Genomic DNA, 17,198 nt, shown 5'->3' on the forward strand with positions numbered 1-17,198 from the left:
TATAAACATAACTATAAGGATTAATGCAAAGTTCTGTCATGAAACTCTAGATGGCGCAGGCTGATAGGTTCTAACTCAATCTGATATAATCACATAGTGCAGCTGATTGGTTTCTTTTCACATCAGCAGCCAATGAGCTTGCTGCACAACATTCAAATACTTGGCTAGCGCTTGGTGTAGCAGTTGCAGTGCGGTTCAGAAACCCTCCACCTTCCCCAGCTCCACCTGTATAGATCTACTACAGGGTAATTTCATGTATGTTATATATGGGGGTTATTTTATATGTGTTATATGTGCTGCAGCAGTATTTATTACATGTAGCAGCATGTATTGGCAGTTGCAAGTCTCTGTACTTAATCTGCTGCAGCAGATCTATTCTGCCAAGACCAAACACATTAACATTGCCCATGTATATTATATAGTTATCATGACAGAACTATATTAATGTCCACACCAATGGACGATAACTATAAATATAACTATAACTATTAACAATAACTATATTAGCATCCATCCCAAGAACCATAAATATAAAGATAACTATAAAAATAACTATATTAGCATCCACACCAGTGGATGATAACTATAATGATATCTATATTAACATCCACACCAATGAACAATATATTAATGTCCACAGCAATGGACGGTGACTATAATGATAACGTCTATACTATAACGTCCACACCAACAGACAATAACTCTAACCATCATAATATTAGTGTCTACACCAACAGAAGATAACTATAATGAGAATTACCATACCAACAGACAGTAACTATAATGATTACTATATCCTCCTGACTACCAGGAAAAAAAACAATTATTTAATGTCATTACATTGTTTAGAGCATAAGAAAAAATGAAGAAAAAAAAAAGACATTTTTGAAAAATAATCTTAATGTTCTCTATAGAGGACACCAGGACTTTAAAAATAAAGTCATGAAAAGGCAAAAACAACAGCATCCACACCAACAGAAGTATAACTATATTAACTAAATTAGCATCTACACCAATGGACAATAATTATAAAAACTATATTTGTGTCCATACAAACGGACAATAACATTTTGTTTATCTTGAAGTCAGGTGGATTCTGATTGGCTGTGTGAGTTTTTATCGTTCATCAGCTAGAAAAAATGTTCTGAAAGTGTTTCTAATGATATCATTCCTCTGTCTCTCTATTCTCTCTGAATTAGAAGAACATTTTTATAACTTTATAGTTATAGTTATCATTATAGTTATCGTCTTTGACGTGACCGGCCCATTAGCTGCATGATATCAAAATGACAGAGGCTCCACTGCTGGAGCCAATCAGTTTACAAAGTCATTTTTCATTTGGTTTGGTGCCCATTGTCCTGTGGAATCTGAGGAGGTAATGGAGTTAGATATGGGAGCTTTTGGAGTCCGTAATGTAATTGAGATGTTCAGTAGCGTGTAGGAACGCTGATGGGGCGCTTTGCTCTTCAGCATCCTCAGTGAAATTGTTTATGTGCCTCTCTGGGCAGAAAGCCAGAACGAAGGACTTTTGCAGGGATACACAACTAGAAGCTCTTTATTAGATTAGAGCAACACTTCCATCTCTTAAAAGAAACTTCCCGATTAGATTAACCTATCTAGGGTGACATCAATGGATAAAGTCCTTTTTTCTGCACAAGTTTGCATATGTACTCTCTGCATTATCTCTTCCTCAAGCCTCCTCTGTTATTAACCGAGAGCTTCAGGCACATGCTCCCCCTCGTGTCCCTCTATCTCTTGGTCTTGGCAATTGTTGGATGCTCAGTGTTTCTATTTTGTTTATTTGTTTCTTTGCTTTTTTTTCCTTGCTGCAATCTTATTTCTCTCTTGATCTTCCTGTTCCCCTTCTTCTTTCTGTCCTTCTCTTCACTGTCCTTTTTCCTTCCCTTCATCAACTAGGGTCAATCTTGACCCCTCTAAGCGCCAGAGCTCAAACAAGTCAGTCTCGGGCTGCACTCTGCCACAGGGATCAAAAACAGTTAGTAAGTTTTCTTCCTGTTTGTGGCCTTTCTCCATCTCTCAGTCTGTCAAAATACTCACAGTCTCACCGCTCTCTTTGGCACATGTGTTGTGTTCCTTGAGCTTGTACACATATTATTTAGTTGCATTTTAAAGGGATAATTTGCTCAAAAATGTACATTTTGGATAGTCATCATACTCACCCTCATGTCATTCCAAACCTGTATGGTTTTCTTTCTTCTGGAATAAGTGTGACATGCCAAGCTCCAAAAAATGCGTCATATGACTCATATGCTATGTAGAGTGCAAAAGTGTGGTTTCAGAAGTTAAAATCCCATTCATTTTCACCATAGAGATATTGCTTTGAACCATAACTTCTAAACCTTTCAAGACAGACCTACTGTGAGCTACAAGGTTGTTAATCGATATTATGCTTCTGCTGATGCCATCATTCTGCATTATTTAACTTATTTTTTAAATATTTAGGTTTAACAGCAGAATTCCTGATTTAAAAAAAACGCATTACCCATGATTCTGCAAAGAAATCTCCACCAAACTGAGAGTCTCTGCAAATTGCACCAAAAGAACTCTTCAGCATCCACACACTCCCATGAAGAACATACAAAACTACCAAATTTTTCATTACATGACATTAATAACTAACTGCTTGATTTTTACCGTACATTTCTGCCATATGGACATCAACGTGAGACAGTCACCACTGATAAGCTATTACTAAATATAATGTAGAGACTTTTCTGTAAAGCTGGTTTGCAACGATTTGCATCGTGAAAAGCGCTATACAAATAAACTTGAATTGAGTTGAATTGAATTGAAGTATTGTGAATGACATAATCCTCAATCTCCCTAAGTAGACATTCTTGTCCCTGTGTCTTCTTGTGCACTTCTCAAATATTTTTTTGCTTTAAATAAATCTTTGTAACGTTATGATTCACCTCGTAGCTGGTTGATTTTAAAGGGTTAGTTCATCCAAAAATGAAAATTCTGTAATTAATTGCTTACCCTCATGTCGTTTCAAACCTGCAAGACCTTCGTTCCATTCGAACACAAATTAAGATATTTTTGAGGAAGTCCGAGAGCTTTCTGACCCTCCATAGAGAGCAATGCAACTGACACGTCCAAGGCCTAGAAAGAAGGTAAGGACATCGTTAAAATAGACCATGTGACATCAGTGGTTCAACCATAATTTTATGAAGCTAAGAGAATACTTTTTGTGTGCAAAGAAATTTGTTCAACAATTTATTCCATGTCAATCTTCGATGCACGTTCATGCTGACACAGGACCCGGCGCTCTGACATAGAACGACCATCTCACAGTTAATCATCTCTGTATTCTGGTTCCAATAAGTAAGGCTGGGCAAAAAATTGCAAGTCATCCTCTCTGTCAAAATCTTCAGACATGTTACAAAGGCTGTTTTATGTACAGCGCGAGTCTTCCTCTGCTTGTAAACAAGGCTCAGTGCATCCGGGTTATACGTCAGAATGGCCGCTCCTGCGTCAGCAGCATCACACGTATGCATTGTGGTACTCTGACCTGAACGCATGTCAAAGACTGACACAGAAGAGAAGAATAAGCTTATTTTCGTTTTCTTTTCACACAAAAAGTATTCTCGTAGCTTCATTAAATTACGGTTGAACCACTGATGTCACATGGACTATTTTAACGATGTCCTTACTACTTTCTGGGCCTTGAACGTGGTAGTTGCGTTGCTGTCTATGCAGGGTCAGAAAGCTCTCGGATTTCATTATAAATATCTTCATTTGTGCTCCGAAGATGAACAAAAGTCTTACAGGTTTGGAACGACATTACGTTGAGTAATTAATGATAGAATTTTCTTTTTTGGGTGAACTATCCCTTCAATTCATGTTGTATAATTATTTTTTAATGAAGACTTTAAAAGTCCCTATATGGGAAAAAGTAAATGGAAAAACATTTTCAGAACCAAGGACACTGAAAAAGTGCACAGGAACAGCTACGCTCTATTTTAAGTCTTCTGAAATCATACAATTTGCTTAAAGTGTTATTTGCTGAATATCTTCCTCTTTGTTGTGACTCTTTAATTGCATTTATTTCGAATATGGTATATCAAGACGTGTCGTGCAAAGTCTTGCCACAACATATATATTAATCAAATAAGTTTTTAGAGTGACAGCGAAGAGGAAGACTTGCATACAAGTCATAAGGACTGATTTTACAGGTCTTTATTTATCATTTCCACAACATGACAGTCCCAATTTGCGTATTATGCAAAATATTTTGCTTGTGATAAGAAGAAAATAATTATGTTTGAAACATGAGGGTGACAGAATTTTTGTTTTGTTTTTGGGAACAAACATTATTTTGGTTATTGTGAATGGATTTTGTAAAACTTTTTTTTTTCTGCAGATATTTTAATATTTGAAAAAGCGTTGTATTTGTATTTGCTCAAGGGGCCTTTTACACCAGCACCATCCATGTACTACTTTTTTCATGCACTCATTTATGCATTACTCTCACCTTTTACTCATTCACAGGAATGGCACTTAGCTTGGTCCGAGGAAAACTGTATGCCTTTATCAGGTTTCTAGTGATTATAGTGAATTAATACAATAAAAAAAAATGCAGAAGCAGCCATTTAAAACAATTTCATCTGGACTGTTCTATCACAAAAGCCTACTTTTGGACAAGGCAAGCAGAGCAGGGGTTTCCTCTCTCCGCTTTAAACCCAGATTAGTTATGTCACATGTATTTCATCCTCTCATGCCAAATCCCACTCACCGTTGGCGAAGCTCATTTGCCTCCCCTGCTTACCATGTAATTTTTCTGTCCAGATATGGTTTATTTACACCCAACATAGAGCCCTCCATTTTCACTGTAATGTTTGAGGAAGAGGCCCCTGTACTATCCCTTTAAGAGGGAATCCACTGGCCACCTCATTTGCTACATCATGTGAATGGAAAGTTTCACTAGTGCTCATAAAAGCAGCCTTGATCCATAGCGCCCTCATGTGAACATCAGTCGACTAGCACTTTCTTTGTTTAAAGCTATATTAATAACTACTAATATTGTTCTAACGTCTCATGTAGAATAGTAGATTAATAAACTTAAAAGCATATTACCAGACACGCAAGAAATACATTTATATAGATTTTATTTTTTATTAGTTTTTAAGGATACAGTTGTGAATGTTTCTTTAATTTGTGTTACACTGACATTAAACAATACGTGGTGACATCTGAAAAACGTAATTAATATATTTAATACATAATCCTACCCTGTAAATCCATCACTGTCGTCACTTTCTTTTGTTGTCAGTGGTGATTATTGTGGATTGCTGAAGGTGACGTCAATGTAACAGTGCAAGTCTGTGGTGTTAGATGTGAACTCTTGCGATTGGTTGTTTGTGGAGGGTGGGATGAAGAATAATTGTCGCTCTATTGGCTGGTTGATTCCTAACATGAACCTTTGTCTTCCTTTTGAGGGTCACAGACGAACCTGAGAGAGTCTGCAGATCTCCGGTCACAAGGTGAGTTTTTCCCAATTCTTTTTAATACACACAAATGACTGAGGAAGTAACATAAGCCATCCATCCTCCAATTTTGGACCATCTTCTTCATTGCAGAAAACAAGCAAACAACTCAAACAGACAAAAGACAGAAAATAGGTAGAGGAAAATGAATAATAATAATAGCATGAAACGGTCATCCAGATAGATGATTTAATGATATTTGCTCGGAAAAAATAAAAACTTCCTCATACGATTTTAACTCTCTGTTACTTCTTCTTAGCTACAGATACAACTACAAAAAGTCAGGCTAAAAAATACAGGTAATTTCTAGCATGTGATCCGTGCCATGGCAGATCAGACTGATCAGAATGTGACTGCATTTTGTTAATTGTATAGAACTGTGTACTGTGTGCATCAAAACTAGCTTAGGTGTATGTAGAGTTTATTTAGATCCGTACTTGTCCTTCCCTTTACCTTTTCCATATTCACTGACAGTGGTTGGCTGTTGCATTTGGAAAATCACATTTCAGTTTTTAACATGGATGTTTGAATGACATTTTTAATTATTAATCTCCAAATATTTTTTGTTAAAAGCTGCTAAGTGTATGTACTTTGAATGCAGTTTACATCCAGTTGAGATTTACATTTAGGAATAATGTGTGTAGTGCATGACAAGTGATGTATGGCTGCACAGGAATCTGTTCTGAGTTTTGTTAATTTCAGCATAAACACACAGTAGTGCTCTACCCAATATTTTTGCTTGATTATTATTATTATATTTTATCCCTATATTTGTATGCCCCCATTAATTGAAGTATGAATGTTTTTTTTATATACTACTGCGCAAAGGTTTGGGGTCAGTAAGATTTTTATTTTAAAAAAACAAAAAGAAAGTAATACTTTTTTTCAGCAAGGATGCATAAATATATGAAAAGTGACTAGAAACATTTATAATGTCTTTAAAATGAAATTTCAAATAAATGCTGTCCCTTAAATTTTATATTCAATATACATTTATATTATATTCTTTGGTTACTTGAGCAGCAAATCAGCATATTAGAATGATTACTCAAAAAATCATGTGACACTGAAGCCTGAAGTAATGGCTGCTGAAAATTCAGCTTTACCATCACAGGAATAGATTACATTTTAAAATATATTTGAAAAAGAAAAAATACAATGGATATTAAAATTGTAATTATTGTTCACAATATTACTGTATTTATGATCAAATACATGCAGCCTTGGTGAGACTTCTTTCAAAAACATTAAAAATGCATATATATAACAGACCCAAAACTTTTAAATGGCAGTGTATGTCTTGACATTTGTTTTTTAAATTAATGGCATTCACATTTTATTCAGGCCTTCCAAAATGTTCTCCAGTTTTTTCTGATAGTCACACTGAATTTAAATAATGCTCAGATTGTAACTGTTTTTGAAAATGGTTTTATTATCCTGAAGAAGTCCAGTGTCTCCTGACAGGTAACAGGTTTTAGTGTTTATTTGAACATTTCCTCTCTTTTTTGATTGTAGAAGGGGTTCAGACTTTTTTAGGATGTTTATTTCAAACTATTTAGATTTTGTTGGTAACACTTTACCACATGGTTCAGTTAACATTAGTTAAAGGGATAGTTCACCCAAAAATGAAAATGTGATGTTTATCTGCTTACCCCCAGGGCATCCAAGATGTAGGTGAATTTGTTTCTTCAGTAGAACACAAACGAAGATTTTTAACACAAACCGTTGCAGTCTATCAGTCTTATAATGGAGGTGAATGGGAATCACGGCTAAAACATACAATAAAACTAAAAAAAAAACATACACAAACAAAACCAAATTAAACCCTGCGGCTCATGACGATACATTGATGTGTAAAGACACAAAACGATCGGTCTGTGCAAGAAACTGAACAGTATTTATATCGTTTTTTACCTCTGATTCACGCAATGTCCGAACTGTTCGAACTTTCCTGAGCGCGTTCTCAACAGCAGGCGCGTGAGGCGTCTTCGTCTTCTTATAAGTGACTTATAAGTGCATTACCGCCACCTATCTCTCAAATGAACCATTGAGACTCTATCTACAATCTCAATTTAGGAGTGTCAATGGTCCATTTGAGAGATAGGTGGCGGTAATGCACTTATAAGTCTGCGATCCGCACATTTTTATTTTCAAATTTATTTTTAATAAAAAAAATTTTTTTGTTGTTTTATTGTATGTTTTAGCCGTGATTCCCATTCACCTCCATTATAAGACTGACAGACTGCAACGGTTTGTGTTTCTTGGATGCCCTGGGGGTAAGCAGATAAACATCAATTTTTCATTTTTGGGTGAACTATCCCTTTAACATATTACATATCATAAACTAACAAGCAATGATTAAAGCAGTTATTAATCAAAATTAATGTTAATTTCTTCTCACACAGTTTTAGTTTTAAAAAAATAGTTTCAATGTAATATGAACTGACATGAATTATCAATAAACAATAGTGTATATTAAAAATTAACATTAATCTAGATTATTAAATGTAAAAGAATTAAAAGTTGGTTCTTGTTAATTGGTGTTGCCCAATGCTCTACCTAATGTAAACAAATAGAACTTTACTACAAAGTGTTACCTTTTTAAATAATATCACAGACTAGTAGTCCACACAGTTTACTCCGTTTCTATGAAGTGAACATTTTTGCTCTTACATATTTCTAATATATTTTTCTCTTCCCCGCCGAGACCAGCGGTGTTCGATTTAAGCGCCTGTGGGGGGCACCGCTTGCCTTTCGGGACATCGCCACCAAAGTGTCCAAAGAACTGGAACTCTGAGGGCAAGAGGGGGTGGAGAGCAGGGACAAAAGCATGGGACAGAAAGATGGGATGAGTGGACGTAGCCCCGCCCCCTCTAAGCCTACAAAGACTGGCACACATACATTGAGAACTGGGCACCTGCTGAAGGAACACCCTTTACCAGGCCTGTTTTACCGCTGATTTTACCTGGTATCTTAGCCATCTTGTTTTTTAACACCCATTTTTTGTCACGTGTTCACTCTGTACATTGTCATTCCTTTTAACTGCTGCTATTTAACTCATTTTTTGATTTCTAATCTTCCGCTGTGCCGGCGAGAAGAGTATGTTTAATTTTATCCTCGTTTAAATAACCATATTCACAAAAAACACATGTGAAAGCCACGCCATTTCGAACCGTAGACAACATGCGGAGCCGCTGACAATGCAAGTGCTGAAAGTGATAGCGTTTTCTCCTCATTTTTTAATGATTTTGTTGGTCGTCAAACTTGCCAGTGATGCAGGTTGAGTAGGTGATGTCTGCTTTCCTGAGCCTCCTTGTTTTTAGATTCGTCATATTATATGGTCACACCGTAGCACTTTAGGGCTGAGTGAGCAACATCACCTGTTTAAAAGCAGTTCTCCCTTCAAATGGTGCAATTTATCGAGCCAAGTCGAGACACAATGCTCTTTGTGTTGCTCTTGTATTTGTTACGCTGATGAGAAACCTCTGTTATCTTGCCAGAAGTGCACTCTGCTGAATGGCCACAAACAGACTGTTGACTTTGTTTATCTCTGATTTGACATCGTAAGTCCTCATCGTCAAGATTGGAATATGTCTGAGCTGTGCAATGTGAGAAAATGCAAGAATGATTAATACAACATTTGTCTGAAATCCAGTGATTTGTCTGTCTGTTTATTTTGTTCTGTTAAAAATGTATAAGATATTTGCTTAATGCAAGTTTTAAGGAAATATATTGGGAATATATAAGGAATACTTGACAATAGAGATCTTATTATCTAGAGTAATTAATTATTTTCTTTTTGGAAGCCAAATCATACTCATTTGGTAGCTCTAAACCAGATATCCAGAGATACAGGTATGAACCTATTTGGATTAGTGTATGTGTGCTTTTCAAATCACACTTTCCAATTTGCTCTTTGGTCTTTGGGAAGTGTGTTATTCATTCGAGTAATTATCTAAAACATATTTGCTTTTGTACCAGCAATTTCTATTAATTTATTGCATTACAGGTTGAATATATATTGTGTAAGATTTGCAAATATTCTAACTTGTTATAATTCAAACAAACGTGATCTGGCTTCATAATAACTGAAAGAAATGACAAACCATGCTTGAACTATTGTTGACTGTCATTGTGCTATTCTGCACAAATTACTGCTATTTTAGTGTTCAAAATGACTTTTGGGTCAGCTTAGCTGACTGTATTCATGAAAGTGTGCATAAAGTTCAGATTATGTTTTGATGTTCAGTTGATGTTTGAAAATTCTGAATGGATCCCCCATAATTATACATTACATACATAAAGTTCACAGCTGTGTCTGACTTGTCAAGAATGTAAAGACTTAAAACACAGTTGATTGTTACATGGGGCCGTTTATTAACTTTGTACAACCAAAAAAAAAAGTTTAGGTGAATACAACATAGCTAGGGTTTTCTAGCTATGTGGAGGTTTGATCCCAGGATGTTACAGGAAGATAAGAAGGAAAAGTGCAGGAAAAAGGAGACAGCAGGAAAGAAAGGAAAGAGAAAAAAAGTAGGAAAAAAGGGAGCAGGGTGGAGTGTCTCGGAAAAGTCAAGATGGCATGACTGCTTAAAAGAACAAATTAAAAAAAAAAAAAAAAAAAAAAAAAAAAACTTTTTCTGACGGACTGATGGACTCGCCCTTCTCCAGTTTCTTTTCCATTTCAACCATGAGCTTCACACCATCGACCACCATCTGCACCTGCTGCACCTCGGAGGAGCCCAGACGGTCAGCGTTGGAGACGTCGAACACACCACCGACAGAGGCAGTATCCACACCACCTGCATAATAGAAGCACAAAGAGTCTCTCAAAATGATGATCACAGTGTAACTCTGCCATTTTATACGTTCAGCGATTTCAAGCCCACCTGTGCCGCGCTTCTGAAGACGCAGTCTGGTCAGGATCTCCTCAAATTTGGCATGTGTGCTGAGTTTGGGCAGCTTGACGTGGACACCACCGCGCAGGCCGGTACCCAAGTTAGAGGGGCAGGTCAGGATGAAACCAAGATGCTCGTTCCACATGAAACCGTGGTTATGCTTCTTGAAGACTTCCTCAATCTGCAATATACAACAAGGAGTCAGGCCTTTGGTTGCTTATCTTCGCAGTAGATGACCAAAGGATTAAAAGTAATGGGGTTTACCTTCTGCAGGCCAACGCAGAACCTCTTGAAGACCTCCTTCATGTTGCCGCCCTTCTGCATGGAGATGACACGCAGGTGATCCTCCTCATTCACCCACACCAGGAAGGTCTTGTTGTCATTGTGCCAGATGCCTCTTGCGTCAGGCCAGTCGCGAGCCATGCCAGCAGCCAACAGCAGGGGGGACACAGGCTTGTCAAACAGGAAGTGGTCAGCAATGAGCTGCTCCTGTTCCTTGTCAGTCATGTCCTTCAGAGGGTAGTACTTGCCCTTGAACTCGCCATCCAGGCTGTTCAGAGCTGTGAGAGGAACGTCAGTAAGACCATGCATGTTGCTTTGTGGATGTCAGGACATAATGTCAGTGAGACTCACCCTCAATGGACAGCTTCTCCACAGTTCTACGCTCACCACGGCTGTTGGTGGTAGGCAGGGTGATTCCCTTGATGCTGCGGCCGGTACGCACACGGCTGCTCTGAACGTAGTTGGGGTCAAGGTCATCACCACCCTGCGCACAGGTAAACATCAGCCACAGTAGATTAAAACCGCCATGATAATGTAAAGAACTTTAGCATACCTTCAGGTTCTCCCAGTTCAGATCAGTAGTGTGCTTGTCGGTGGGCTTGTAGCCACCGTGACGGTCAGAAATGATGGGGTCAAACAATTCCTTGAAGACTTCGTAGGACTCCTCATCACCAGCCACACAGCCGACGGTCATGATGAAGGGATGGCCTAGAATTGGTATCAAAAGGTAGTGCTTTATGTATCTTCTAAGTAAAACATTGCTTGTGGTATCTCGAGAGATCGGCCACTATGGGGGAATGTATTCAGACATGTTCTACTAACCAGGGTTGTCCACACCGGTCTGGATGCAGTCATCCAGGGTGAATCCACTGGGGGTTGACTTGCTCCTGAGCTTGTTGTAGATGTCCTTAGTCAGGACCTTGGCCATGTGGTTGTTGTGCTGGGAGAGGTCAGGGTACTCCTCCTCCAGAGAGAACTTCATCTTGTAATCGTTGTTGCAGTTCTTAGTCATGATTGCACTTTTCCGGCGATCTGCCGATAGACAAGTAGTAAGGTAAGTTGGCAAAGTACTTACTATGTGCTTTGGCGACTTAGATAAGTCTGCAAATCTTGTCTGCAGAGCCGTTGTTAGGGTGGACAACCAGGAGCATTGTCCCAGGCCTACTAAGGTGTAGCTTACTCATTGGACCCAAGAAAGAAGGGGAACCAGCGTCTCTCAACGCTAACATTGAAACAGAGAATTATGACCAACTAACCATTTGCATTAGGTCAAGGATAAGCAGCGCTAGTTTCCAGATTAAGATGCCAGCAGTTGCAGACAAGGTTAATGCATACTATATTTTGTGTCCCAAGTAAACTTCAGTCTCCTAGTAACAAAATATGGTGCTATGTCTAACCAGCACCTCATATTTCTACATGGAGTGGTGGTTGAATAGCTCGCATGCTTATATGCATCAGACAGCTGGTGATATTTTTAGCATGGGTGCCAAACTCACTCCCATCACTCAAAGCAGATAGCACATTCACCTCTCTACTTTCTGCTGAGGGTGGAGCATGCACACTCAATCCCATAATTGGTATTATGCCCATGTCAATTTAGCTTTTGCAAAATGTAATTAGCAAAATGTTAGAAATATCAAACGCTTACAGTTTAGGAGTAATCAATCATCCTAATCTATTTGTCCACATATTCACAGCTTTTGCATGCAGTTGCATTCATACAAAAAGAATGCAATATCTGAAGTATAAATAGACTTAAGTAAAATACATCAGCTATAAATTCCCCCAGATGACATGACCTTGCACCGAATTACAGCAGGTGTCAAGCGCACACACAGATCATTCCTGCCATAGACAGCAATCTACTCCAGACTGCCTATTTAATAGCTTTCCAATGCATTAGGACTCTTTGAAGCTTATCAGGCAAGGACAAGCTTTCTACAGGTCTGCCATGAGAAAAGCAACTTTAAAAATATGAAACAGCATGTCTAATACTCCAACAATCAAGAGAGTAATTCAAGAAGAATCCAGATATTGTGCATCTGGGATCTGGTCATTAACCCCAATGAGGTTTCATTAATTTGTATGGGGAATATTTTGGCACATAAAGCTGCAATGTATTACGTCCTTTTTGCTGAAGTTTTTCATGTTTCATCAAATACCCGTTATTCCCACCCTTGTAAAATCTCTGAACCGTAGCTGAGTTTACCTGTATGGGAGAAAATGTAACAGTCCTTGGGATCAGATCCTGTTCACCAAGCCAATGTAGGGGTTGCCCAGCTTTGCAAGATGTCAGACCTTGGTTTATATACTTCGATGTTTGCTGCCCATTGGTTGCTCGGCTCATGCATGCTTGAATCTCATTGGACAGCTGCGGTGCTTGATTGGGGTTTCAGGTTCTAAAAGGAAAGAAGCTACATCACAACACCCGAGACAGGAGACAGCTGTCCCCACCCCCTCACAGTGGCACGTTCTCTCTCTTGCTCAGTTATGAAATAACTCGAAGACACTGTAGAAGCACAAAAAAAAAGCTTAATTTCCTCATTTTAAGACCTATAATGCATTCAGTTATTACTTGGATAGTACTGTTGTGTTGAGGCCTAAAACTGTCTTTGCTACTTTATTCTTTTCACAGAGAAATTGCGAAAAAGGACTAACATTTAAACAAAGCCCACAAAAAATGTATCATAATATTCACTTTCAGTTAAAAATGCCTTTATATGGTATATGCACTTTTTATGCTAAAACATATTGTTTACTTATGAAATAGCATACATTATTAACTGTTCTCACTAAAGTAGTAGTTAGCCCTATATTCGTCCATGTCTTGTAAGATGTACTTTGCGTAGGAGAAGGCATCATGTGTCCCTTGAGGTGAAGACAGTTCGTACTGTACCCAGTAGTGTTCTCAGTGTCCAGTTAGTGATCTGTACTACTTAAACCATTGCAAGCAATATAAAAATTGCAACTATGACATATTTTTGTTAATTATACCTGAGAGAATATGTGTAAATATGGCACTTTGCATAATCATCCGAATGGTTTTCAAAGGCAGAATGTGACATCACACAATCCAGTCCGCTTACAGTTTAGTAGCTGGTTAAATGGAGTTATCACAGAAGTTATTTTTTTCCCATTTTTAACATTTATGATTCCATTTCTCCTGAGAAATAAGCATTGGAGTCATTCAGTTTAGTTCCCTCTAAAGATCATTTGAATTTGTTCTTATGTCTCATTTGACATGATGCTATGGTGCCTTATCAGCCAATCTGAAACCAGTGTCCTACATAAATAAAACTAAACTTCTTCATTGCAGAAAAAAAAACAGAACACAGTTGCCTTTGGACATATCCACAGCCTGATGGTCTTGGAACTATACCAAAAATTTGGACATCCATGATCAGGACTAATTATTTCTTATCTATTTAATTCAACCCTACAATCCCAAGGAAACACACTGGAGTTTTCTTTTGAATAAGTAAAACACAAGTGTGCATCCATTGGTTCATTTGTGGTTCCCTCCCTGGGAAATGCTTCAAGAGCACATGACTGAGCAGGTGGGTGGAATATTCAGGAACCCTGTTGAGAAAAAAAATCCCATAACATCAGTGAAGGGACAGGTTTGTGCAGTACAGAAAGAAGGAAGAGGACAACTCAACCATCCCCCTTACTCTATATTAATACTTAGGGTCCAATTTCACACTTACACCCTGTCTGTGTGTCACAATGTGACAAACTTAGTTTAACCATTATCCCCTTCTTGTGCCAAAAACTGCCAGATCCCATTTGTATCTATAGACACTGATGTGATCTATACTTCTATTTTTCTTACCTCAGGATTACTTGATATGAAAATAAGTACAAAGACAGATCAAAATGTCCTATTTTGCTGATGACCAAATCTCTGCAGTTTAAAAAAACATTGAGTTTTGTATGCTATATTGCAGGAGAGCCTTTGGATTTGGTGGAGAAGTCAAGGGCTAAAAGGGGAAAGGAAAAAACTCAAGCTCACAGTCTGTTCCAAAATTAGCAGCCATGCATCCAACACCCTAGCATGCCTAGCAGTGAGAGAGGACAGTAACCAGCAGAGAGTGGGGCATAATGGGGTGTGTGGGGGTCCCCATGAACAGAGAAATCCCCCTTATCTCATAACAGCATACACCTATGTCTTTTAAGAATTAATAGGGGTAGGGGCCACTGCAGAGTCTACATGCAGAGTATCACATCTACATGCAATGTAATTTGATGTAGAGAACCTTCTAAACATTAGACCTATAGGGTCTAGTGTCTACAGCTGTTATAATGGCACCTTCTTTGGACCCCATTCGTAGGGCATGACTTCTGAAAGCTCTGTGTCAAAAATACAGCCATAGTCTTCCATCTTTGAATTGGTTCCTAGAGCAATTATTCTGTTTTTTATCTCTGATTGTAAAAGATAATGAACCACACAAATAATAAATGCCTTGCAAATGAGAATTTTACTTTAAGTTGTTGCACTTGTCAATTCCTGTCTGCACATTGTTGTATAACTCAACAGTCAGCTGAGTACCTTGAGATATATTTAGCTGAATGTGTATGACGGTCTCCTGCTATCCGATAGCTGTTGTATTTCAGGATTGTACGATGCACATGCTTTCAAACAAATTTATATGTGACATAAGTATTCAGATTGTGTTTGCTCTCCACTTCAGGTTTTAAAAGTCAACAGTATAACCCAGCCAACTCACCATTTAAATTAGAAGTCAGCAAGTCAAGTTGCTAAGGCCCAGGCTGATGAAACGAGAGATGTAATTGAGCTCCAGTCTGTTTTAACAGACAGCCGGTTTATTCCATTTTAACTTACATAAGCAGAGGTGGGACGTGTCCAGCGATCCCATGACAAAAGTGTGGGACTGATGTTGATGTGTGATCTTTATATATTTCACTTCCTACAAATAGGGTAAAAAATTGGTGTCTGATTACTTTTTATTTTAGCAAACAACATGAATCTAGCATAAAAAAATTTGCTCGTTTTAAACACATCTGTACCTTAGAATGGTGATTTTGGCCTTGGCTTTCTCGACTGTATCCAACAATTAAAATCATGCAACAATTTCATAATACACAATTTATTGAAATTATATAAAATTAATTGTAATAATGATAATAAATATTTATTATCATTATTATATTAATTTAGGCTAAATATGTAACCCTGCTACCATTCTAGTTTTTTCCCTCTAGCTTAGTTTTTTTATTGTATAAAAAACTGACTGTAATCAAAATCATTTATGCACATGAAATGCAAATATGATAACCCACATGTGGTGTGTTTTCTAGTTCAGCAGTATGTGTCTGTAACTCTTAGTGAAAATAAACATTGCTGCATAACTTGTCATTGAGTCACATGGTTTAGTGCTAATGTGCCAGATATGTTCTCCCTTTGCTTTTACTGTAGGTCATAGTTTTTTTATATATATATATAAAAAGCTGAGATTTACTTGAGATTCTGAGCACCTATATGCACATCCGCTGCTGTCTCTTCCGTTGAAATCAGAGTTGGACAGCTGGCTTACTCTACAGGCACTATGTTTAGTGCTAAGTTGCAAGGTTGTCTCTCTCCCCATGCCATCTCACCAGATTGAATTGTACTGACTCAGTTATGAGTCCCTCATTTGTCCATCCCTCCCTCTGCCTGTACATTGACCTCTGCCCTCAGAATTTAAAGTGACCATAATCAAAATGCATTTATGCATGATATGCATGCATAATACCCCACATGTAGTGTGTTTGTCCAATGCAGCAGTATGGGTCTGTACATCTCTGTGAAAAAAACATTGCTGGATAACTTGAAATTGAGTCATATGGTTTAGCGCTAAGGTGGTAGATATGTTCTCGCTTTGCTTTTACTGTCAGTGGAAAGGTCATTAAGCATTTGATTCCCATACTGACACTTTGCTGGTTCTGTTTTGTGTTACATATGCTTCATGCAGACATGTTCATTGCATTCTCTGTGCTTAGCACTGCTCTCCCATAACCTGTCTGCTTAGACTAAAGCCTCTCCACCTCTGGCCATCTTCAGTCATTTATACTTTAATGAATGGTACTTGTCTAAAACAAATACAAAACCAAAACCCTAATCCTAAACCTAACCCTATAGTAAATACGTGCTGTTAATTAATATTACTCAGTACTTAAATGTATAATTACACTGTAACAAGAACACCTTAAAAAAAGTGTAACCGTTTATTTTTCATTGGAATATCAGCTTATTTACACATCTGCGTTTATTGGCATTATATTTGAAATTATTAAAAAACTTGATTACATTATTTAATTTTTGCTTGATATCATGCTTTCACTATCTATATGGATTTTTTTTATATATATAAAACATTCTTCGCATCCCTCACCTGTTTCAATCTGTTTGGGCTCTGACAAATCTTCCTTTAAAAATAATGGTTTATCCTTCTTCATATGTGTCTCTATGAGTATTTCATTGTTTGCATCACTGGCCTCTTAAAGTTGACAA

The 17,198-nt window shown here is 37.7% G+C and overlaps 2 protein-coding genes across 4 annotated transcripts in view; one reads left to right on the forward strand and one right to left on the reverse strand.

Moving 5' to 3' along the window:
* LOC107683822 (MAP/microtubule affinity-regulating kinase 4-like) overlaps positions 1-6,305 on the forward strand; it is a 62,307-nt gene extending 56,002 nt beyond the window's left edge. Inside the window, exons 18-20 of one of the 2 annotated variants that reach the window (XM_016479866.1) lie at positions 1,918-2,000; positions 5,460-5,504; positions 5,767-6,305. In XM_016479866.1, coding sequence (XP_016335352.1) covers positions 1,918-2,000; positions 5,460-5,504; positions 5,767-5,810 — 172 coding nt within the window. In that variant the 3' untranslated portion in view covers positions 5,811-6,305. Of the gene's footprint in view, positions 1-1,917; positions 2,001-5,459; positions 5,505-5,600 lie in introns of both variants that reach the window. The other variant, XM_016479867.1, reaches the window with a different exon arrangement.
* Positions 6,306-9,860: 3,555 nt separating this feature from the next.
* On the reverse strand, positions 9,861-12,993 carry LOC107683830 (creatine kinase M-type-like). Of its 2 annotated transcripts, none has more exons than XM_016479878.1 (7): positions 12,897-12,993; positions 11,510-11,719; positions 11,241-11,395; positions 11,039-11,171; positions 10,670-10,965; positions 10,397-10,586; positions 9,861-10,309 (listed from the first exon to the last, which is right to left on the reverse strand). In XM_016479878.1, exons 2-7 carry the CDS (start codon positions 11,697-11,699, stop codon positions 10,098-10,100), a joined length of 1,176 nt encoding a protein of 391 aa, XP_016335364.1. In that variant the 5' UTR covers positions 11,700-11,719; positions 12,897-12,993; the 3' UTR covers positions 9,861-10,097. The 2 variants fall into 2 exon arrangements, with proteins under 2 accessions (XP_016335364.1, XP_016335365.1); XM_016479879.1 differs by having other exon boundaries at positions 11,510-11,722; positions 12,897-12,985.
* Between the last annotated feature and the right edge of the window lie 4,205 nt (positions 12,994-17,198).

This window comes from Sinocyclocheilus anshuiensis, unplaced genomic scaffold (genome assembly GCF_001515605.1).
Source record: "Sinocyclocheilus anshuiensis isolate Anshui unplaced genomic scaffold, SAMN03320099.WGS_v1.1 scaffold2925, whole genome shotgun sequence".
Lineage (NCBI taxonomy): Eukaryota > Metazoa > Chordata > Actinopteri > Cypriniformes > Cyprinidae > Sinocyclocheilus > Sinocyclocheilus anshuiensis.